Source organism: Diachasma alloeum, unplaced genomic scaffold, assembly GCF_001412515.2.
Source record: "Diachasma alloeum isolate Michigan unplaced genomic scaffold, Dall2.0 Dall_scaffold_00352, whole genome shotgun sequence".
NCBI lineage: Eukaryota > Metazoa > Arthropoda > Insecta > Hymenoptera > Braconidae > Diachasma > Diachasma alloeum.
Genome location: NW_021680491.1, coordinates 19,581 through 44,972, shown reverse-complemented (window position 1 = coordinate 44,972; position 25,392 = coordinate 19,581). Strand labels below are relative to the sequence as shown.

General features: G+C 40.1%; 1 protein-coding gene across 1 annotated transcript; it reads right to left on the bottom strand.

Moving 5' to 3' along the window:
- Positions 1–15,554: 15,554 nt before the first annotated feature.
- On the bottom strand, positions 15,555–16,175 carry LOC107040979. The gene has a single exon (XM_015261319.1). It carries the CDS (start codon positions 16,173–16,175, stop codon positions 15,555–15,557), a length of 621 nt encoding a protein of 206 aa, XP_015116805.1.
- Positions 16,176–25,392: the final 9,217 nt, after the last annotated feature.

Below are 25,392 nucleotides of genomic sequence, written 5' to 3'. Positions count from 1 at the left end.
TCAAAGTAGTGAAAAGGTTCGTGAGAGCTCGGGATCTACGAGTGATGACGAAGGACCTCAACGCCGGGCCAGTGCGTTCAGCAACAGGCGACCTTCCAAGCGACGCCTTACTGACATCCGAAGCCACTCAACGAGGAATTCTCACGCAAGTAGACTTTCAATTACATCATCATGTCTGATCCAGATACCGTAATTGAAAATCAAGCTTTAGATAATCAACAAGATACTAGAGGCGCAGCAGCACAACGAACCTCCACCATCAACAATTCCGAAAGTTGTAATCAGCGAGACTGAAGATGAAGCCAACATCGCGAGTACTCAACGAATTCAGAACATCACGACGAGATACTCTGAGGTGATAGAGCTACCAGCTGCAAGTCTCACAGAGCATCACGAGATTCAACTGAGGCAACTAAAGTTCAGAGTGGAGAGCATCATCCACATTTATAATGGAACTACCAAAAATCAACACGGCAATCAACAGATTCAGAAGACTGCCGACGCCNAGTCTCACAGAGCATCACGAGATTCAACTGAGGCAACTAAAGTTCAGAGTGGAGAGCATCATCCACATTTATAATGGAACTACCAAAAATCAACACGGCAATCAACAGATTCAGAAGACTGCCGACGCCCCCGGGACCAGTCCTGTCAACAAGAGAACGAAGCGAGATTATTCTGGGTAATAATATCACAAAATCAGTGAAGGTCGACTTCTAAGATCTCCAATAAGCCGACTCAAATTATATACAGACTGGTTTAATCAACAACAGCAGAGAGATTGACGATCAGGGCGGGTCACTTGTCAATCCTGAAATCATGAAGACGTTGGTCAACACACAGATTAATTGAAGGAGCAAGTAACAGAGCATCACTACAGAGCAGAGACCAGGAATTATTAGAATTTAATGCAATCAAACGTATAAGAAATTCACAGGCTACTCACACAGGCATTCACAACTGTAAGACGCAGTCAAAAGCCGGAGATCAGAATTTTCAGCACTGTATCTACCGCATCAACAATGTTAATTAACGACATGATCAGGCCGTAGAGCTATCCGCAAGTTCAACAGCACTACAGACATGATCAACCAGCGCCAGAGTACTAATTGATCAAGGATCAGAGGTGTCATTTATCTCTGAGAAATTAGTACATCAACTGCACCTCACAAGGACCACAGAAGCGCTCGGGGAGTCAAAATTCAAGGCTTCACGACAGCTCAGATCAACGGTCAGCAAACTCAACAACAATCAGGCATATGCCCAGCTCTACTAGAAGTTCATCAATGAGTACGAGGCCTTGGGACATATGCAGAGAGCACCCGATTCTCCAGAACCTTCCCCAGCTTATTATCTGCCACACCACGGGGTTCTGAGAGAAGAAGCCATCACTACAAAGCTGAGAGTCGTTTTCAACGGCTCCAGTCCCAGCTCATCAGGTATGTCACTCAATGATATATTATATTCTGGTGGTAAATTGCAGATCAACGCCATGGGCGTCGAGACATGGATAAGAAAGCACAGGCTCGTGTTTGACACCGACATCGCCAAGATGTTTAGACAGATACGAGTTCATCGGGACGATTGGGACCTCCAGAAGAAGATCAACTAGAGGACCAACAGAACGACAACCAGTAATTCAACAACCCTGATGTTGAATGCCCCCGGGGTGTTTGAAACGTAACTCAACCTCTCCAAGACCAAGGTCGATCAGCTCGGCCAATTACTAAAATCATCGGCCTTTTCCGGGTCAACGCTCAGGTCTAGTAGAGTCACCGTAAATCAACGCGAGTCAGTACATCACGGTCTGTCGTATAGCACGTTTTGAATGGAATTCAACTCTGTAGAGTTTAGACCACAGTACATTAGCGTCTATTAACTCGGCGATAGAAATTCAGTAAAAGAAAATCACGTTATTTATTGACCATTCAACCAGTGACTCACAGTGCAAAACCGATAGACAATTAAATTAACTCAGTACGATCAACAAGTGACAAGCTGTTTTTGTAAATTTGACAAAGCGTGGTTCGAACTCGAGAATAAATGCACGTTAATACTAGGTCAAGACTCTCAACAATTATTTCACAAAAAAAAAACTTGATCAAATAATCAAGTAAGGGAGGTTGACCCTCTTGACCCTCGTAATCTATTGTTCCTTGTTGTACCTTGTGACCCGTATGGCCCTTATGACCTTAAAGGTCCCTGGGGGTCGCAGGAGCACAAAGATCACCTCCGTTACCCCTCCTTGTAACATGAAATAGACTTACAAAACACAATACCGAAAAATTTCCCTATCGCCGTTAGCCTCCAAGATATTCATAAAAGAGTAAATCGAAGATTGATCCGTCGATGAGTTTCTGCTGAATATCTCGTAATCAATGAAGATAGCGAAATTCACATGACTACCTTTTTTAGCCCTGGAGATTCTCTACAAAAAAGCTCCTAGACGAAACTCCCCTATCTCACTTAGATTCGAAGATATTCACCAAGAAACAAATAGTAGAGTGCTGCTCCAAAAACAATTTTTTTTACATTATTGCTGGGGTCGTATTATGGATGGAAAAAAAGTCATGTTAATTTGGCTCTTGATTCCTTTTCTGTTACCCTCTTTGCCCCATTCGCGCCTAATATAAAGAATTCATTCTTTCCAATTTCGAAATTCGGTCCCGATTTTAGAGTCGGGCGACAGAGGGGGGGGGGGATTCAGCATCAAATAATCACATTCATCTTTATCAATAGTTATCTATTTTCGTATTCTGTTCAGTTGCCAGCTGTCATCCTCCATAACTGATTGGTGGGAATCGCGGAAGTTCTTGTGCATGTGTTACATGTAGTTCCATAACCTGCAAATGTGCTGTTATTACTGTCGATTTATCTAATGCATCAGATCTCTTATGCATTCAAAACGCAATAAAAGTGCGATTAAATAATAAATATTGAAACACATATCACATGTAGTTTCATAACCTGTGAATATATCACATGTAGTTTCATTAGAACGTAACCATTTTGCCCCCTTTTTTTTCTTAATGAATAAAGGTGGAGGGGAGCGGGAAATTTTGTAAATTAGGGACGTTCCCATTTTGCTCCATTGTTTTTTTTTCTCAATGAATGATGGTGAGGGGGAGGGGAAATCCCATAAATTAGTAACAAAACCATTTTATACTCAAATGACTCAGAATCCACTAAAACGTCGAGATATACAATTCTCCGAAAAAGTGTTTTTCGAACTTTTTGGGTCAAATTTTGAATTTTCAAATTCTTTTCATAAAAGGAAAAAAATGTCTCAAAAAGTTATACTGAAATGACTCAGAATCAACTAAAACGTCGAGATATAGTATTCCTTGAGATAGAATTTTTCGATCTTTTTGGGTTGAATTTTGAATTTTCAAATTCCTTTCAAAAAAGGAGAAAAAAAGTCTCGGAAAGTTATATACACAAATTACTCAGAATCAACTGAAACGTGGAGATATAGTATTCCCTGAGAAAATCTTTTTCGAACTTTTTGGATCAAATTTTTAATTTTCAAATTCCTTTCAAAAAAGGGGAAAAAAAGGTCTCCGAAAGTTATACTCAAATAACTCAGAATTAACTGAAACGTGGAGATATAGTATTCCCTGAGAAAGTGTTTTTCAAACTTTTTGGGTCAAATCTTGAATTTTCAAATTCCTTTCAAAATATGAAAAAAAAAACGTTTTGGAAAGGTTTACTCAAATGACTCGGAATTAACTGAAACATCGAGATATACAATTTCCTGAGAAAGTGTTTTTCGAACTTTTTGGGTCAATTTTGAATTTTCAAATTCCTTTCAAAAAATAAAAAAAAAACGTCTCGGACGGGTATACTCAAATGACTCAGAATGAATCGAAACGTTAAGATATAGTATTAAGTTATAGTATTCCCTGTGAAAATGTTTTTCGAACTTTTTGGGTCAAATTTTTGCATTTTCAAATTTCCTTTGAAACGTTAAAAATAAATGTCTCGTAAAGTTATACCCAAGTGACTCCGCGTTATCTGAAACGTGGAGATTCATAATTCCCTGAAAAAGTGTTTTTTCAAACTGTTTGGTCGTAATTTGGAATTTTGAAATTCCATTGAAAATTTGAAAAAAAAAATAGTCTCGAAAAGTTACACTCAAATGACCCAACGTAATCTGAAAATTCAAGATTTACTACCCCCTCAAAACCTTTAGAGGCCAAACTGAACGTCAATTCTGAATGGTCAAACTGAGGATCAAATCTTGTTCCTAGTCGTCAAGAAAACTCTCTCCCCTCCCGGCCATACCCGGTGGGAAGGAAATATGGCCATGGACATTCGAGATCCTAATTGTTTGACGTAGCCCTTCCATGGTCGTTCGGACTGTGGCTACAGACTTTATCATACACCCAAAAAAGTCAGCCTGAATCAGACCGAAAATTCGTTCTGAATTAAGTCGAACTGAATCATGCCGGGAATCGACTTGGTTAATGTCGAATTGACAGCATGAATCAAGTCGGACTCGGACAGATGCAATTCGGGATACCGGTCTGTTTCAAGTCGATTTTTCGACTTGATTCAGACCGACTTCGGTTTGATTCAGGTCGATTTTTCGGTTTGATTCAGACCGATTTTTCGATTTGATTCAATTCGATTCTTTAGCTTAATTGATGAAAGGTTTTCATCAATNCTAGTCGTCAAGAAAACTCTCTCCCCTCCCGGCCATACCCGGTGGGAAGGAAATATGGCCATGGACATTCGAGATCCTAATTGTTTGACGTAGCCCTTCCATGGTCGTTCGGACTGTGGCTACAGACTTTATCATACACCCAAAAAAGTCAGCCTGAATCAGACCGAAAATTCGTTCTGAATTAAGTCGAACTGAATCATGCCGGGAATCGACTTGGTTAATGTCGAATTGACAGCATGAATCAAGTCGGACTCGGACAGATGCAATTCGGGATACCGGTCTGTTTCAAGTCGATTTTTCGACTTGATTCAGACCGACTTCGGTTTGATTCAGGTCGATTTTTCGGTTTGATTCAGACCGATTTTTCGATTTGATTCAATTCGATTCTTTAGCTTAATTGATGAAAGGTTTTCATCAATCCCGAGAAATTTTTATACGCGGTGCTGTAAAAGGGACATTATGTTAACGGGTGAGGATTCTAAATCGGGCCTTATGTAGATTTCATATAGGGGAAGTTGTCTTATATGTGGTGGGGAGGGGGTGAATTTTTCGAAAAAAACTCGTAAACTAAGGAACAGCGAATTTTTAAGAAAATTTGGGGCGGGGGAGCAGTGCATTGAAAATTCACAACCCAAAAAATTGAGTCACTGAATTTTCGAAATATATCTCCGAAACTGAAAGGAGGTAAAGCAGAGATTTTTTACAAAAAAGAGGGGGTTCTCAATTTCGTTTTTCAATTTGTCAAAATTAGAAATTGTCAAAATTCATTGGAAATTGTGGAAATTTTTGACGTTTGAAATTTTTGACGATTAAGAAAATTTAGCAAATTTTTAAAATCGGAAAAATTCCTAATTTTGACAATTTGAAAGAATAATTGAGAACCCCCTGTTTTTTGGTAAAAATTCGCTATCTCCCGTTGTTTTGGAGAAATTTTTGAAAAACTCATCGACTCAATTTCGTGGGTTGTGAATTGTCAATGCACCCCCTCCTCCCCCCCAATTTCGTAAAAATTCGCTATTTCCCTTAGTTTTAAAGATATTTTCTAAAAACTTACCTATTTTCAAAAACTCACCTGTTTTCAAAAACTCACTATTACTTACGCCATCTCACGGCATTCCTCCTACAAGCTTCTATCATCATTCTTAACACTAAAAATTATTTCATCCAATTGATAAATAAGAATGCAATTAATGGTACCAATATGAATAAATACCTCATATATCAACTTTTATAATGTTTTTAGGGGTCACTCCCTCTTTTCTAGCCCCAAAATCGACAATTAAAATCAACGACGGAACAACGACGCTATACCGTCATTTTACCGTCGTTGTTGGATCACCAGGGCAACTGATCCACCAATTTCTCAAGGGGAGTTATGACTGGTTTGAGCACTTCACTCATAGCTTTCTCAGTGGTCTCTCTACCTAATTTCATCATTCTATGCTTGCGGCGGATAGCATCACTTTAGTAATAGTCCGCACGACATTTGTCTCCTTCTTGAAATGTTCACGCTGCATGTTGATACGAGTATGTTCACGCAAGAACTGCTCTCAGTTTCTTTGGAAAGTGTGTATTTATCTTTTCATGAAACTATCGAATCCTCTCCGATACCGACCTTCATCAATTTCACTATTCTTTTCAATCATAATGAAACTGTATTTATTTACGTTCCAACACTTTGCACACAAGTCCTTAAATTCGATAAATGACATGTCGGTATTCACATGATCATTAGAAATATGTCTGAGATTCATATCATCTTGTCGAAAGAGTATCAGAAGATTTGTGTTGTCCCGCACTAGATGTTTAGGTACATGAACATACGTTTGACAGAGGTAGAAGCTATCCACATCTCTATATCGTCCCATACAAAAAATGCTCGCACATTATCTTGTTTCTCGCAAGCTATATCATCAAAAATCATGATAGAATTTGGTTGAGCATTCTCTGGTTTGATGACTTCATCATGCTCAGTGAATGGGAAATATCCTATACCCTTAATGGGAGAGATTAGACGTTTGAGTAGCTGGTACTTGGGTTGATTGAGAGATTTTGAATACACATAGATATTCTCAAATCTTAGACCGTTCTGCTGAACTATGAGAGCTAATAGAGCGTTTGTTTTCCTACAATTTGAAAGTCCACAGATAACTCTACGTACACTGTTAGGTAATAGAGACCCATGACCCATGACTTTTCCCCCCATTCGTTTTCCTCTGCTTTAAATCATGAAAATTTATTATTGGCAGTTTAGTCTTCTAAGCTCTTTCAAGCGCATGGTTGATGACCGAAGTTAGATTGCTAAATACGTCATTATTTATGGATCTTTGAAAACCTATAAATATTCGCCGCTTATCTCATAACTAGTCAGTCCTTGCACAACCATGAAAGGGTGCAAACGTAAAAGAGGACGTCAGGGCAAAGGTTTAGTGAACAGTATCATTAATAAACTTCCTGTAGAATTACATATACCAGGATATCAGTATTGTGGTCCTGGGACAAAGCTGCAGAAACGATTGAAAAGAGGTGGTCCTGGCATTAATCCACTTGACGCAGCCTGTAAAGAACACGATATAGCCTGCTCTAAAAATCGAGATAACCTAACTGCGCGACACGAAGCAGACAAAATTCTTGCGGAGCAAGCCTGCAAACGGGTTTTATCGAAAGACGCAAGTCTTGGTAAGAAAGCTGCTGCTTGGGGTATAAATAACACTATGAAAGCAAAAACCTCTCTAGGCATGGGGATAAAACGAAGTAACGGAGTTAAGAAGAGAGAAAAACGTTGCGGTGGTGGTGGAGGCGGGAAGAAGAAAAAAATGGCTTTAAGACAAATTCTACAAGCGGCTAAGACTTCTATACGTCCTGGAAACGACGCTATCATGATACCGCTCAAAGGCGCACGTGATGCAGTGAAAAGTATTGGTGGTAAAAAGCAGGTACGATTATCTCGCGTCTTATCTGTCCCCGCGAAAATTGGAGGTGTATTACCCTTCCTGATACCTCTATTTGCGGGTTTAAGTGCCACTGGAGCTCTAGCTGGTGGTGCAGCAGGTATTACAAAAGCCATCAATGATGCTAATGCAGCTAAGAAAGCCCTCGAAGAGAGTATACGACATAACCAATCAATGGAGGCCATTGCATTGGGCAAAGGATTATACTTGAAACCCTACAAGAAAGACCTGGGTCTCCACTTTAAAAACGCATAAAACTACCACACCGAGCTCTCACCGATGCCGATTTGTTGAAATACGCCATGAGAATCCCTCATTTTCGTGGTGTGTATATGAGAAACGAAATGCCCCAGTCAGGCCCAGGCAAAAATGAATCAGCAATTATTAATCTTGATGATAAAGATGACCCTGAAACGCATTGGGTTGCATATAGGAAACGAACGAACGAAGTCATGTACTTTGATAGCTTTGGTAATCTTCATCCACCTCAAGATTTGATGGATTACTTCGGCGTTGGTAGCATTGTCAAATATAATCATGAGCGATATCAAAATTACGATACAGTAGTGAGTGGGCATCTGTGTCTGAAATTTCTCCATGGAGAAATTATTTAAAACCTCAAGACATAACTCTGTGGACATTAGTCAGATGTCAACTGCGATGAGTCTCTTTTACATTAACATTGTCAGGCACCTCCTCAGTGTTGGAGGCTCATTACTTTTCTCCAATTGAATTATCATCATTGAAGAATTACAATCTAGGGTTGGCTGAGTTATGAACCTTCAATTCTATTCCCAACATTGATACCGGGAATAATAAATTCTATGTAGCTGATAGAATTATTGAAATACCTACAGGAAGCTATGAAATTGAAGATATTGAAAATTATTTGGTGGAGCAGCTTGTACAGTATAATATAAATATCAGCCTTAAGCCCAACAATAACACTTTGAAAAGTATTACCAAATGTAGTCACCCAATAGATTTTAATCCTGAAGATTCTATTGGACAATTATTGGGCTTTACACGTGGCATTCTCCCACGTCATGTCAGTCATGAATCTGATTCACCAGTGACAATTCTTAAGATCAATTCACTAAGAATTGAGTGTAACATCACCACTGGAACATACATTAATGAAAAACAAGTACACCATGTGGATGAATTCTTCCCGACCATTCCACCAGGATATAAGATCATTGAATTGCCATCGAATATCATTTACCTTCCGATCGTCGTACAGGCAATAGACCATCTCCAAGTAAAGATTGTTGATCAAGAGGGTCAATTGGTGAATTTCAGAGGAGAGGTTATAACAATAAGATTACACATCAAAACCTAATATGGGCATTGTTTTCAATACCAAGTCCGGAGGTCGTTATAAAGTGAATCCCCATTACCAATTCCAAGCAGTCATCAACGAACTCTCACAGCGCTAACATCGCAGAATCTAAAATTCCTCCAGAACTTGGGATTGAAACTCCAAAGAACAAGGAGAAAAAGAAAAGAGTAAAAAGGAAAATCCATAGTTTTCTCCGTTGCGGTATCATCATTTACCATCGCAAGCCATGGAAGAGATCCTGAAGATTCAAAAACCCATCGTGTTTGATGAATCTATCGCTCACTACGAGGTTCATGCGCATCAGCCTTTCGCATCAGCGACTTTCAATAATAATGATGAAATTTGCATTGCCGTCTGCTACCAAGTAAGAGCTCACTGTATATACATGGACGCTTGACCAAACCTAATGGCGCAGCTGTTACGCATACGAGATTGGTGAATTGCGCTATTCTCCACTTATTTGAGGAGATTCGCTAGGAATTGAACGCTATTGTGATTGATAGAAATAAAAATGTGGGTATTACAACACTGATGAAGAACGATGTCTCACAAAACCTGGGTCAAGCTGCTCTTTTGGAGAATGCAGGTTGGATACTGAAAGATGATGAATCAACCATCATTGATGCTAATTGTTATTTTGACATCACCATACCATTGAGTATGTGGTTGGATTTTGCTAAGGCTTATGAAAGGATTATTGTGAATACTAAACATGAACTGATTCTAACACGAGGAAACACCGACGTAAATGCAATTCTTCAAACACCAGCAGAAGGAGCTGCTGCAGAGGCATTCAAACTCTCATTAGATAAAGTAGAGTGAATGATTCCCTACATCAAAGTAGCTGATCCTAAGAAAATCAGTCTATTGAACTACATCTCTAAGGACGCACCAATTCCCATTAGTTTTCGAGCTTGGGAATCTTACAAATACCCACTACTGCCAGCGACCTCTAAACACGTTTGGGTGGTGAAATGCTCAACTCAACTGGAGAAACCTCGCTATGTCATCGTAGGATTTTAAACTAACCGCAAAAAACAAACGAATAAAAACGCGAGTCGTTTCGATCATTATAATATTCGCGATATAAAGCTTTTTCTGAATTCTCAAATTTATCCTTATGGTAATCTGAATCTTGATATCAGTCATAATAAGTACGCTGTAAAGAACCCGAGCCACTTTTGAGTAACACAGATTTTTTCACATATGCCCCAATTATTGTTATTGATTGTTCGAAGCAAAATGAGTACTTGAAGTCCGGGCCAGTTGATATTCGTCTTGAATTCGAGTCTGACGGCAATTTTCTAGCTCAATCTGCAGCCTATTGCTTAAGGAAATTCTAAGTGGAAATTCTGTTCAGGTCTCGATCAGAAACTGATCAAGTCCGATCCGAAATTCTGATCAGGCATGTTACGCCTCTGCCTTATGTTTTTCCACTAGGGTTTTTCCGCCTTCCATCATTGGGCATTAATTAAATTTAATTTTTTTTGAGAGAAAAAATTTGTAACTTCCTAGCCGGGAATCGAACCCGGGACCTCCCAATGTCGCGTCGGGTGCTCTCATCATCTGAGCTACCAGGACACTTACGAATTTCACTCTCAAATTGACTCATACCCGAGTGGAAATTTTGTTCAGGTCTCCATCAGAAACTGATCAAGTCCGATCCGAAATTCTGATCAGGCATGTTACGCCTCTGCGTTATGTTTTTCCACTAGGGTAGTAGAGTATCATCCAATCAGTGGAGGAGTAAAAAATATGATTTAAACAAATAAAAATTATTGATTTGCATTATACATATATTTTTTATTCTTCAATGTATCAATTTTTTTACAATATAAAGACTTTAATATTACATGTAAAAATTCGTGTTTTTTTCTTCCATTTTAAAAACTTTCTTGATTTCTTGAACTTTTCGGTTCTGTATGGGTGATGACGTTGTCTGCTACTAACTTCACAGCGGGGACGTTTGGCACATGGAGAATGATTTCCATTATCCTTTGAAGTACTAGCCATTGGTTCTTTCACCAGATGTTTTTTTTTCAGCATGAGTGATCTCCGCTTCGCTTTTCAATGAAGTACCATAGAGTGATTCCTCTCTTTCCTCACCTTCATCCATATTTACATTGCGGCGCAATTTCACAATTTTATAATTTCCTTGTAATTCTAGGAAATCATGAAGAAAATCCCATGCTGTTTGCGGTGGATTATTGCCGTAGTGATTTGGAACAATGTCATCGTATTCGCAAACATATGGTGATATTGAGGATAACAAATGGAGTTCATCAGAAATTAACTTATGATCTTTTTTTTTTTGGTCCAATACGACAACTTTTCACAAGTTCCATATTCTCCTTCAAATCCAAGAAATCTTGAAGACTGTCCCAAGTCGTTTGTGGTGGATTTCCACGGTAATGTGTAATAACAATATCATTATAGTCCACCAAGAATGGAGGAAGTGCGCACAAAAATTTTACTTCGTCGGCAGTCAGGGAATTCATGATGGAAACTAACGCTCTGTTCAGTGCATCTGACTCATAAACGTCTGAGGAATGTTCTGGAATAGTGACGACATATGATGTCATTCATCGACCAATTCAAGCCGACTCACCACCCCCTCCTCCATGCAGCTTGTTTTATAAAACTGCGTAGAATTTTTCAGACGTGAAACACTTCCAAGAATTTATTGATATGAAATTGGATACTTTATATTTTATAAGAATTGACTCCAACTAACTGCTACAAACGTCGCAAAAAAAATGTTCTAGATCAATGACGACATCTAATGCAACTTTCTAACAAATCCGAATCGAATCTCTCCTCCCCCCAGACTGTTGTCATAAAAAACCGGCGCAGTATTGCCAAAAAACGTGAACAGTTCTCAGAATTGTTGACGTATAATGAAGAGTATTGCGCATAATGATGCAATTCGATTCTTCCTGAAAATTACGATATTTTCTCGAAAGCATTCAGTCATGCTCTAAACAGTGTAGTGTGAGGATGGAAGCGATCTTGGACATTCAAGGATTTCAGAGTAATGAGAATATGTTGATCGTCAAAGAACTAGCAGTTGCATATGGAGCATTCCATGTTAATTCGACCGGTTTAAACCCTGACCATCTCAGATTCGTTTCATTTTTTTTCATGATTCTACTCGATGACAAATCTATCCTGATTTTTTTTCAGATTTTTTTAATCAATTCTTCAATTTTTTATCAATTTTTGAAGTGGATTAATGAAAGCCCCATTTTGAAAATCTGAAAAAATTCCCAAAAATTTTATGCTACGAAACAGTTGTTTCAAGCTATTTTTTAGAGTGGAAATAGAAATAGTACGCCCTACGCTAATCCTATTTCTGTATGCGCTAGGAAAAAAATTACATTTTATCTATGAAATTTACGTTAACGGAAGTGCTCAATCCGAATCCGATGTCGATTTTTACAAGTTGTGGTCAGGTCTATTTATTTATAACATTTTAATTGTTTAATCGATGGTATCATGAAAATGGTTGTAAATAGAGAAAAAAATTTCAAACAGAAGATGTTTGTTATGTAAAAATACACATTTTTTATCATATAACTTTTTCTCCTAACTGCGATAGATGAAGAGTTATCCTGGATGGGAGGGAAGTGGGCAGCACGTTAACACTTGCGCGGATGTTGGGGCGCTCCGATGCGTTTATTGGCAACCTCGATCGAGATAGAGAAGAATGCTTCAAACGAAAAATTTTCACCATTGAATTTGACATATAATTGATGATTTGCCATTTGATCCGTCAATTTTTTATGAATTTTCTAAGTTGATTGACGAAGACCCCTACTGGGAAATTTGAAAAAAATTACAAAAATTTGATATTACCAACAAAGTATTTTACGGCATATTTTAGAGAAAATATGGAAATTAATCGTGTAATAGCTGCATTGATTAAAAAAAATACTCATTATTGTCAGATTATAATTTTTCTTGCAAATACTAGTTATTTCTATAAATTGAATTCCGATTTTGTTCATGATTTTTTTCTGAATTCTAAATCATGAGATAAGGCTTCAGTTAAAATTTCAGTCCAAGATAAAATTCATTGAACGAGTTATGATGTTTTTAAAATTTTGGGTTTTTTTCGGTTGTAAAAAAAATTCCTATCGCCTTTGATTCCTACTGAGCAAAATAGGTGTCATCGATTTTTTTCGACTTCCGGTTTCACGTGGAATCGCCCAGGAAGGAATTGAATAGTTGATGAATATCGAGACATGTCATTAATCAAGTCGAAATAAGCCCTAAAATGTAGACTTCGGCGAATCTCCATGGATTTTTTTCTCCATCTTCTGCGATTTTAATGATTAAGAGCTGAAGTTCAAATCTATCCTTCAAGAAACTAAGATTGATAAGTCTATGGAAATAGATTTGCGGTATTCACTGTGCTCAATGACAGAAAATTTGTCTATATGGAAAAATATATGAATTTTATCCTGCGGAATTCAATTCTCCTCTATCTCGATCGAGTTTGCCAATAAACGCATCGGAGCGCCCCAACATCCATGAAAGTGTTAACGTGCGGCCCACTTCCCTTCCATCCATGATAACTCTTTATCTATCGCAGTTAGGAGAAAAAGTTGTACGATAATGTTTGAGATTGAAGCTAAATTGAGATGCCGGTTGGGGAAAAGTGGAATTGTGGAAGGAGGGAGAAAATTAAAACACGCGGAATTATAAAACCACACTGTTGATGTACTTTATTGTGGAATGACCCACGCGTCTTGATAAATTAATACACTGTTGAGTTCCTCGACAAAGTCAATTAAATGATGATTTGAAAATGCACTGCACTTGAGATTCTCTCGATATTGAACTTGATGATTGACTCAATATAACTGATAGTTAACTCGGAATCAATTGATAATTGAATTGAATTAAATAGAGACGCTGTACGAAATGCTAGACTCAAATGTATCGCGTTGATGTACTCCGGTGATGTACTCGATTGAACGGTTACAGCGATACACTACTGTGATTAGAGTGACTCGGTGGCTAGAGCGATACTACTGACTTTTTCGGGGATTTTCTTCGTAGCTGACTGTGACCCCGAAGGGTCCCGAAGTTTCTCGAGATTTTCGTGGAGCCCGGTGACCGTTTGACTAGTTTGAATAGCTGAATTTCAAACATCCTGGGGGCCATTCATCATCAGGGATGATGAATTGTGCGTTGAATTTCTCCGCTGCTTACTTTGCTGGTTACTCGTTGATTGGCTCTGGATCGTCTTCTCGATAGTTTTCTTCTCCTGATTGTTCGATAGATTTCTTCTTCTGATTACTCATGTACTGGTNGAAAATTTGTCTATATGGAAAAATATATGAATTTTATCCTGCGGAATTCAATTCTCCTCTATCTCGATCGAGTTTGCCAATAAACGCATCGGAGCGCCCCAACATCCATGAAAGTGTTAACGTGCGGCCCACTTCCCTTCCATCCATGATAACTCTTTATCTATCGCAGTTAGGAGAAAAAGTTGTACGATAATGTTTGAGATTGAAGCTAAATTGAGATGCCGGTTGGGGAAAAGTGGAATTGTGGAAGGAGGGAGAAAATTAAAACACGCGGAATTATAAAACCACACTGTTGATGTACTTTATTGTGGAATGACCCACGCGTCTTGATAAATTAATACACTGTTGAGTTCCTCGACAAAGTCAATTAAATGATGATTTGAAAATGCACTGCACTTGAGATTCTCTCGATATTGAACTTGATGATTGACTCAATATAACTGATAGTTAACTCGGAATCAATTGATAATTGAATTGAATTAAATAGAGACGCTGTACGAAATGCTAGACTCAAATGTATCGCGTTGATGTACTCCGGTGAAGTACTCGATTGAACGGTTACAGCGATACACTACTGTGATTAGAGTGACTCGGTGGCTAGAGCGATACTACTGACTTTTTCGGGGATTTTCTTCGTAGCTGACTGTGACCCCGAAGGGTCCCGAAGTTTCTCGAGATTTTCGTGGAGCCCGGTGACCGTTTGACTAGTTTGAATAGCTGAATTTCAAACATCCTGGGGGCCATTCATCATCAGGGATGATGAATTGTGCGTTGAATTTCTCCGCTGCTTACTTTGCTGGTTACTCGTTGATTGGCTCTGGATCGTCTTCTCGATAGTTTTCTTCTCCTGATTGTTCGATAGATTTCTTCTTCTGATTACTCATGTACTGGTGATAATTTAGGGCTAATTGCTGATGTACTGTTGATAATTTAGGGCTGATTGCTGATGTGCTGTTGATAATTTAGGGCTGATTGCTGATGTACTGTTGATAATTTTGGGCTGGAGTCATTTAATACGACTCACAGCTCGAAGTGATGATATCTCCCAGGGCCTGTTCTGCGGTAGATAGGATGCTGGAGAGGCTTCTGGAAATTCTGATGCTTTCTTGATTTCTGGTTTTTCCTGTGTCTCGTAGTTGACACAGACAAAACATTAACATTGATCATTTGTGGAGATAGCCTCTGAATTTTGTATGCATTTGATTGCATTGAATTTGCATACTTCCTGGTCCCTGAACTTTTGGTGATGCTCGATCAGCTGCTCGTTGAAGGTTCCCTTACGGCCGTTGGGGAAACCCTCGGTGAACAATCTGTGCAACTACAATACCTGATGGTATTCCATAATTGCTGTGCGTTGGCGTGATTGACTTGGAGTTTAAGCAAGCCTCTATCTGGGTCAGGATACTGTTGAGTTCCTCGTAGGTGAATGTCGACGGCTCAAGTACTCCTTTGATGTGATACTTAGTAGATTTAACAGCTGCTTCCCACTTTCCTCCGAAATTGGGTGCTCTCGGTGGTGAGAAGTTCCATTGAGTCCCATTTGTGGTGAGGGCAGCTTGGATCTGTTGATTCTCTCTGGACTCTTGATTGTACAGCTTGTTGAGTATTCCTGAGGCTCCAACGAACGTAGTGGCGTTGTTGCTGTACATAATCTCGGGGATACCTCTCCTTTCGGTGAATCTCTTATAAGCTCCGATGAAAGCCTCTGTTGTTTGCCTGGAAACGAGCTCTAAATGGACTGCTGATGTACTGAAACACACAAATACTGTGATATGAACAATAGATGGTTGGGCATTTGTGGGTCGCCATTTGAGAATGGAGAAGGGACCGGCATAGTCCCCTCCCGTGTGGAGAAAAGCTCGTGCAGGTGATCTTCTTACAGCAGGCAGTTGGCCCATTAGGTGCTGGGCCTGTCTTCTTCGGTGTTTAATGCAGGTAGGACAGCGTAGGATTTATGCTCTCACTATGCCTCTCTCACCGATGATCCAATACTTCTGGCGAGTATAGGCTAGGGTGAGTTGAGTCCCTCCGTGGAGAGCTCTTCGGTGAACTTTTTCGATGACCAATCGTTGTGCGACGAGACTGATGAGACTGAATAATTGGATGAATTTCGTCACGGGCTAATTGAGAATTCTTGAGGCGGCCACCTAGCCTGATGATGCTCTCATTGTCTAGCATTGGAGTCAGCTTTGCTAACGGATGACTCCGTGGTAGTTGATAGTCTTTCTTGAGAAGTCTATGAACAGATGCATATATTGATATTGTGTTATTTTTACCCAGAACAGCCTGGCTTCGTTGAGTTCTCTAGATGTGAGGACAGACGTCTGAGGAACTGGCTATCTCCTGCACCTGTCAATTGCTCGGTTCAGGATAGCTGTTGCTTGGAGGACCTTGGATAGTGTTGAGTATCTATTGAAAAGCTCTACCAAGGCGTTGACTTTGATGGTTGTCTGATGTGATAGACATGGCCTCGCTTCTATTTATGCTCCTGCTGGAGTGTCGGTTGGTGATGATTGCCAGCTTTCGGGTTCCAAATTTATCCATTCAGGACCTGACCACCATAGCTGATGTTCTGTTAGTTCCTTTGGTGAGAGTTCTCTGGATGCAGAGTCAGCTGGGTTCTCTTTACCGCTGATGTGTCTCCAAATAGTGTTTGGAAGAGATTTCTGGATTTTGATGACTCTATTTTGGACAAAATCCTTCCATCTTGATGGTTGGCTCTTGATCCAAGCCAGGACAATACTGTCGATGCTGGTTCGTTGATCTGCTTGGTGCGAATGTACACCACTGCGCCCATTGCTGCTGTTGAAGCATCTGCAAACCCGTGGATCTGGATGCTGCATATCTCCGATGAGAGTCTCAGCTGCCTTGGCAATGAGACTTGCTCTAACTTGTGGAGGTTCTCTCTGAAGCTCGTCCACTGGTTTTCATACTCGTCTGGAAGTGCTTCGTCCCAAGTGAGCGTAGGTCTCCATAGATCTTGAATAATTATCTTGCCTCGGGTGATTACTGGAGCGATGAATCCCAATGGATCAAACAGTTGAGCAATTTCTGATGCTACTAATCTCATGGTGACTGTTGCTGACTCAAACTGCTTTAATTTAAATCGAAATGTATCGGACGATTGATGCCAATACAATCCGAGCACTTTGGTGATAGGCTCCTCGAACTGGATGATCAATCCTTTGGTGATTTCCTCTGGTAGTGTTGATGTACCTCGGGAAAGAAACAATGGATGAGGGCGGTATCATTTGCCAAATTGATAAATAGAGAAAATGATACCTTACCTCTGAATCCAGTTGCTCCCTGCAATCCCGGGTTTTGAGTTGAAGACTTGGTGCGCTGATGCTCTCTCGATGTTCTCTGAACACTTGAGAGTGTCTTAAATTCTCTCAATCTGTGGTGATATCTGCTTGTTGATGTTCTCTTGAACTTGCCGATTGCTTGGTTCGGGATTTCGTTTCCTTAGCAAATCTCAGCTATTATTGAGTATTTATTGAGTGGCTCTCAGGCGCGGGCTCTGTTGTACCTGGGTGAGCCAATAACGACCTTTCTCTGTAGGATATCTCTGCTTTGGATTACNTTCAGACGCGGGCTCTATTGTACCTGGGTGAGCCAATAACGACCTTTCGCTATAGGATATCTCTGCTTTGGATTACTATTGATGACTGTCGTTTTTGTACTATGATGAGTCGAACTGACGTTATTACTAGTGACCCTCAGTTCTGTGCTGATTGCTTGTCTGTCAGACCCCTGATGCGGTGGATACTATGCTGTGACGGATTCTGCTCCTTCTGGTGTTTTGCGCATGTGTCCCAGTGCCTCATACTCGTTGATGAATTCTCTGTAGAGCTGGGAATATGATTCGTCTGTCTGGAGACGACGTGCGACTGACTGGCGTTGGCGTGAGGCCTTGAATTTAAACTCTTCGAGCGCTGTTGGTGAGGTCCGTAGAGGGAGTCTGACGATATAGCGCCCAGTTACGTCTCTGCTGTGTGTGGATTTTCTGTGTATCTCACACTTGTGTTCATCTGGTGATCGCTCTGTTACGTGAGTTGATTCGTCCTGGTCCTAGCTCTTGGGTGAAGCTCTATTGACTGCTCGTTCATGGATTCCTTTAGTGCACTTGGGAAATCCTTAGCGAGCAACTTTGCAATTGATTGCGTCTTACAGTTATTCAATCAATGGTTGTGTGTTGGCGCCAATCTTTTATTGGAGAAGTTCCGTACTTGACAACCTCTTTGATGATCCGCCTTGGCTGTTAGCCCCTATGATGATTGTCTGTTGGACGAGGTATTTGATAATTTCGATCAGCTAGTTGCAGAGCTTGTATAGTGCTGATTTCTGCTTATTGATGGGAACTGTTGATTGATGATCTTGACGCTGAAGCTCAGTCGTTGCAGATCTTTGATCATTGTTCCTGATCGTTGACCTTGAAATCTAGAGGTCATTCGGCCATCATCTCTGTTGATGATCGTAGATACTATAGATTAGTGAACTCTTTGGTGATGACTCTTCTGTTGTTGATGATATTCTCTTGATGATTAATCGATTAGAGCTACGGAAAATCGACACTCTCTATGGTGGCTATGTTCTTACTTGAACTATTGCTGATAGCGCAGATCATTGATACTCTGGAGATCGCGCATCTTCCTAGTATGCATCTAACTTGCTGATGATGTTCCTCCTTCTGATGAGCCTTCTGTCGACTTGAAGGTGTAAATTCCCTCAGTTGTCGTCAACTTCGATGTGGCTGCTCTTGGTGTGGATTCTGCTGAGGGGAGAAACACAGAAGATGAGGCCGTATCACTTACCAAGATTTTTTTTTTTTTTAGATTCCGGCCCTTTCTGCCCTCTGATTGGCTAATCGGCCCTATCCAACCCTATGCATGCGGCTGTGGATTCTACACTGCACCGCAGTCGCACTCCTATAGAACATAGGAGTAGCATGGGAAACCACAGAAAACCCATGCCGGTACAGGCGGTCACTATATTAGCGACCTCCCGTTCGCCGGAGCCTCCGGTTGAAAAACTCGGTTCCACGGGGAATCGAACTCACAACCTTTCGCACACTAGGCTCGCACCTAGCCGCTTTGGCCACCGACGTCGGTACTTACCAAGATTTGATCGTAAAATGAGAAAGTGACGCTTGACCTCTCCTCTGGTGGTTTCTGAAAGTCCCTCTCTCGATGTTAGGGTCGATGACAGCTGAAGTTTTGAATGTTCAGCGCTGCTATTGATACTCTTGATGATGTACTCTGAGTTGGAGGTAGATATTGGATGAATCTATCCTCATTGTTGAACTGCTGACTTTGGATCTCCCGATAAGCTGTCTTGTTTTTCATCTGTTTCCGATTAATGAGCTTTCTCATCGATTGAGGTTTACTGTTGCTGATGCTGTTCTCTGGGAGCCTTCCGTCGACTCGGAGGAGGCGTAAATTCTTTCAGTCGCCGCCAAGCTCGTAGTTGATTGGTGGGGAGAAGCACAGGGTGAGAGACGTATCACTTGCCAAAGTATTGATAAATGGAATATGATACTTATCTCTCAATCCTGGAGTCTCTGGATTCCCTTAGCTCATTGATGGTGTTGACAATCTCCTGATGATTCCTATTGAAGGTCGGGATTATATGACCCGATACTTCTCAACTAATTTGAGTCTTTTTGCAGCTCTCTGATAGGTAGTCTCGGTGATATACTCATGAGTCGGGAGTAAATTCTCGATGAATTTCTCTTGGAGGTTGAGCAGCTCTCTCCATCCCCCTTCGATGAGTTTCTTCTGGCCTTCTAATTCTTCGATGGTAAGACTATTGATATTCTCTGCTGATTGCAACAGTTCTTGATGAATCTCGTCCAAGTTATTGAGCTTGAAGTCGATCTGCTGCATTTGGAATTTTGAACTGCGGATAATTCCCCTGTCGCTCCCATGTCAGACACGTTCCGTTTAATGCTCGTCTGTTGAGTAGAGTCCAGGATGGGAGTAAATTGCGTAGGGTTTACGCTAAAGTGCTCTGAATAATCTGTTGATGAGTTGGCAGGAGGTTCTCGCTGAGTTTTGTCTTGGATGATGAGAAATTCATTCCATTCTCCTTCGATGATTTTCTCCTCGCCGTCCAACTCCTCGATTGTGAGACCGCTAATGTTCTCGGCTGACTGCAACAATTCTTGATAAATATCATTGAGTGAATTACCTTGAAGTCCAGCTTTTTTGTTTGGAACTTCTGAGTCTCTGAGTTCGCCTATTGCAGTTCCCATCTCGGCTACAGTGTTCATTTTCTTTTTGGTGAATGGGAGCCGCGTCAGGAAACGGCGATGTAATTTCTTCACTGAAGTGCGCTTGAGATGTATGCTCAGTAATCTAGATAATTGGTTCAATTTCGCTTGATTATCTCCTCAGTGCGTTCATGCATACGTTGATTATCTCCTACCTCCGCGTCTGACATGGTGGTCGTCTCTGATCTGGGTGAGGCAACTTATCGATAATAGGTAGATACCGACTGATGTTGACTTGATGCCCACTGTCGATAAGGTAGGGCACGTTATTAGGTGAGGGCACTCTTCCAACTGCCTGTTGGTTTTCGCGGTGCGCGCGCGGCTTGGGCCTCGGCTAGTCCCGACGGAGACCGAGGTTTTCCGAAGTTACACAGCACTAGAGGTCGAAATGTCACTACCGGTGTTTACAATACCGAACTTCAACTGTAAACACTAGGCACAACACTCTGCACTGTTGATTGTCTTGACTTGTCCGTAGATTTGTTCGTGTGGAACCCGAAAGTCGGTTACACACGACGCGTCCCTTTTATTCTAGAATTTTCCACTCACTCTCACGCACTTTTTCCCCATCCGGCTCGAAGGACCATTTGTTTGAGATTGAAGTTCAATTGAGATGCCGGTTGGGGAAAAGTGGAATTGTGAAAGGTGGAGAATTAAAACACGCGGAATTATAAAACCACACTGTTGATGTACTTTATTCTGGAATAACCCACGCATCTTGATAAATTAATGTTACACTGTCGAATTGCTCGACAAAGTCAATTGAATGATGATTTGAAAATGCACTGTACTTGAGATTCTCTCGATATTGAACTTGATGATTGACTCAAAATAATTGATAGTTAACTTGGAATTAATTGATAATTCAATTGAATTAAATAGAGACGCTATACGAAGCGCTAGACTCAAATGTATCGCGTTGATGTACTCCGGTGATGTACTCGATTGAGCGGTTACGGCGATACAGTACTGTGATTAGAGTGACTCTCTCGGTGGCTAGAGCGATACTACTGACTTTTTCGGAGATTTTCTTCGTAGCTGACTGTGACCCCGAAGGGTCCCAAAGTTTCTCGAGATTTTCGTTGAGCCCGGTGATCGTTTGACCAGTTTGAATAGCTGAATTTCAAACAGATAAAAAATGTGTATTTTTACATAACAACCATCTTTTGTTTGAATTTTTTTCTCTATCTGCAACCGTTTCCATGATATGATCGATTAAACAATAAAAATGTTATAAATAAATAGACCTGACTACAACTTGTAAAAATCGATGTCGGATTCGGATTCAGCACTTAACGTAAATTCCATAGATAAAATGTAATTTTTTTCCTAGTGCATACAGAAATCGGGTCAGCGTAGGGCGTACTATTTCTATTTCCACTCTAAAAAATTGCTTGAAACAACTTTTTGGTAGCATAAAATTTTTGTGAATTTTTTCAGATTTTCCAAATGGGGCTTTCGTTAATCTATTTAAAAAATTGATATAAAATTAAAAAATTGATGAAAAAATCTAAAAAAATCAGGGTGGATTTTTCATCGAGTAGAATCATGAAAAAAAATTAAACGAATCTGAGATGGTCATGGTTTAAGCCAGTCGAATTGACATGGGATGCCCCATACACTAACGACCTTCAGCGGCTTGAATGTATCCTCTTCAAGCAAATTATCTACTAAATCCAAACGTTCCAACATATGGCTCATCCACAACTTCCATGGTTTACTCTGGGAAATTGGCAATACACCGTACTCTGAGCTTCCACAAGTTGTCGAGGAAATTGTAAAAGACGCAACTAATCTCTACGTGAAAGGATTACAGAAAAAACAATCGCTTGAAGGAATTCTTGGAGGTTCTCAATCGGTGATAGATTTGGAAGATTTGGATTACCCGAAATTATCAGATCTCGAGCTTCCAAAATGTTCAACTCCTCATAATGACTCGGATCTGATTCCATCAGTTTGTACTTTAGAGAACGTGAAAAATTTGAGAACCTGGTGTATGAAAAATCATGATATCAGTTTGCAACGATCTCTGGATATATTCTGTACCCTGAAAAGTCTTAAAGCAATGCGCAGTCAGGACATTTGTATTCTTCCCAAAAAATTTTTGCTCATGTTCGCTTCGCATAGCATTGACGATGTTTGGATAATAAATTACCTGAGAGCTTACAGAAGGATGAAGATATTGCAAATTACCGTAGATATTACCTCCATCATTCTTCCAATCCACCAATGAGAAAGAACTGTTCCTTATGTAAGTTCTTCAAGATCATGAAACTTTATGCAAAAAAAGCCGAACGAAATTATCCTCATTCACTGATCAACTATCAAGAAGATCACATGAAAAAATGGATAAACGTCTGCAAAACTCGAAGTCTAGTGGGAGCAGTTGGTTAGAGAAGCAGCAAAGGCGCACAGCTACATTTCGTAAAGAATTCGAAAAGTCGAAGACCTTGGCAGGCAGTAAACCGTATAGTAAAGAAGGCGCTCCAGGGAAATGCGGTGCTGTGGGTGATAATCGATATGAAAATCGAAAATGAACAACAAAAAATATCAGAACGTAGTGTGAAAAGCTTAAAAAACCTAATATTTAGAATGGATTATTGAAAATAAGAAGAAAAAAAATATATATATATATACCCCATGCATTATGTTTCTTTAAACTCCCTCCATTCTCAAACAATAAATAAATGAATAAAATTAGTCATAGTATAACATTTGAGAATTTCACGGGCAGAATTATAACAGGGAGAGAGAGAGCTCCACATTACCGACTGCTGGAATCACGTCCGGCAGTAGTGACTTGACCTTGACTTGATTTTTTTTAATGAAACTTTTCAACAACAACGACAAATAATACAATCATCCCCAGAGAGAGATTCGAACTGGACCGAGATAACGTCCCCCAACGAATATTTTCAGACATAATTGAAAAAGTTACGATGATTATTTTTTGAATGATCATTGAAAAACTAAAATTTGAAGAAAAAAAAGCTCACATACATACTGTTATGCCCCAGATTTGGTCAATTGCGTTATTGTTTAATATGTGGACAAACAGCATTGTCAGCGTGACACTTGCCAGCGTAACTGAATTATGCTGACCAAGTGATGAAATGAAAACAAGCAATGTATTATTTAAGAGACGATTGGGTCTGCACAGAACAGACCTGAATTGGACTCCGCCGCGTACAAAAGTCGTAAACTCTTTGTAATCAGTCAGATGACACAGTAATTATAATCATGTAATAAATTCTCATATTTAAATACCGATAAACCATTGGTGGGATTTATCCCTTTAAGCCTAGAACCTACTATAATTATAAGTACCCCCCACGCTGGGTACAACAATACGGATATAATCTTAAAAAACAGCATATTGGAACTTCTGAGGCCAAAAAAATGGAAATTTCAGATTTGACGAATACAATGCTTCCATTCGGAAGCAAAAGGATTGTAAGTACATTTACTTCAGGATAATAAGAAAAAAAAATATTTATACAGGGTGTCCCATTTGAAACAATGCACCCAAATATCTTCTAAGGGGGGCAAGTGACAGGAAATTTTCAGGGACATAAGTTGTAGCGTTCCGAGGAGGACATTTGATGCATGCATTTTTTTGAGCTTTCACGATCATACTTGCAAGCTGCCAGCACAAGGAGCTTTTTCTTAAATGGCAATCGCATTTTTTACCCTAATAAAACTTGTTCTCCTTGATAAGTAGTTTTCAAATACCTCATCATTCATGTGAACTCCTTCGATTTTACTCAGAGAATGCGACGAAAATGAGTTCTGTTATCAAACTAAAGATTCACATACCCTTGACGCGTCTTGGCGTAGATAATTGTTCTGCTAATCCATTTACCAACCGTAGTTATGGAATGTAAACAATAACAAAGAATTCCCCATTACCTCGAGGATTCTGCTATTCGAAACAGTTTCAATTCAACCAGAATCGAGTTAGTATCCCCTGTAATTTCATTGAACACATCACGATGTATTCTGCGAGTGAAATTGTCGATATTTTACTCGTATTAGGAGAGTGCCGCGGAGTCTATCGAGCCGCTGCCCAGACATATCGAGAACGGTACCCTAATCGCCGACGTCATCCCACAGATGCAGTAATTCGGAACATTGAAAGGAATTGTAGGAGAGGACGAACTTTTCGACGACAACAACCACAACAACAAGGTATTAATCCTGATGATCCACAAGCTGTTGCCATTCTCGCTATGATTCACATGATTCACGCTAAAAAAGTCTGAATCTTTAGTTTGATAACAGAACTCATTTTCGTCGCATTCTCCGAGTAAAATTAAAGGAGTTCACATGAATGATGAGGTATTTGAAAACAACTCATCAAGGAGAACAAGTTTCATTGGGGTAAAAAATGCGATTGCCATTTTAAAAAAAGCTCCTTATGCTTGCAGTTTACAAGTATGGTCCTGAAAGCTCAAAAAAATGCATGCATCAAATGTCCTCCTCGGAACCCTACAACTTATGTCCTTGAAAATTTCCTGTCACTTGCCCCCCTTAGAAGATATTTGGGTGCATTGTTTCAAATGGGACACCCTGTATATACTCTATATTATATTTCTTATATTCCTATATATATATGTATAATCTACATTATATTTCTTGGTAATAATAAAGCATTTTTAAAAACCCCGCGAGCTGAATTATAACAGACAGAGCGCTACATTACCGACGGCTGGAATCACCTCCAGCAGTAGGCGCCTCTCTTCTCACACACAGTTCAAATTTCCCACCCGCCTTGCTTATCCCCCTCGCCGCTCTGTGTGACGTCTCGCTGGTTCCCGCAAGCGCGACTGCCTCCCCCCCTCCAC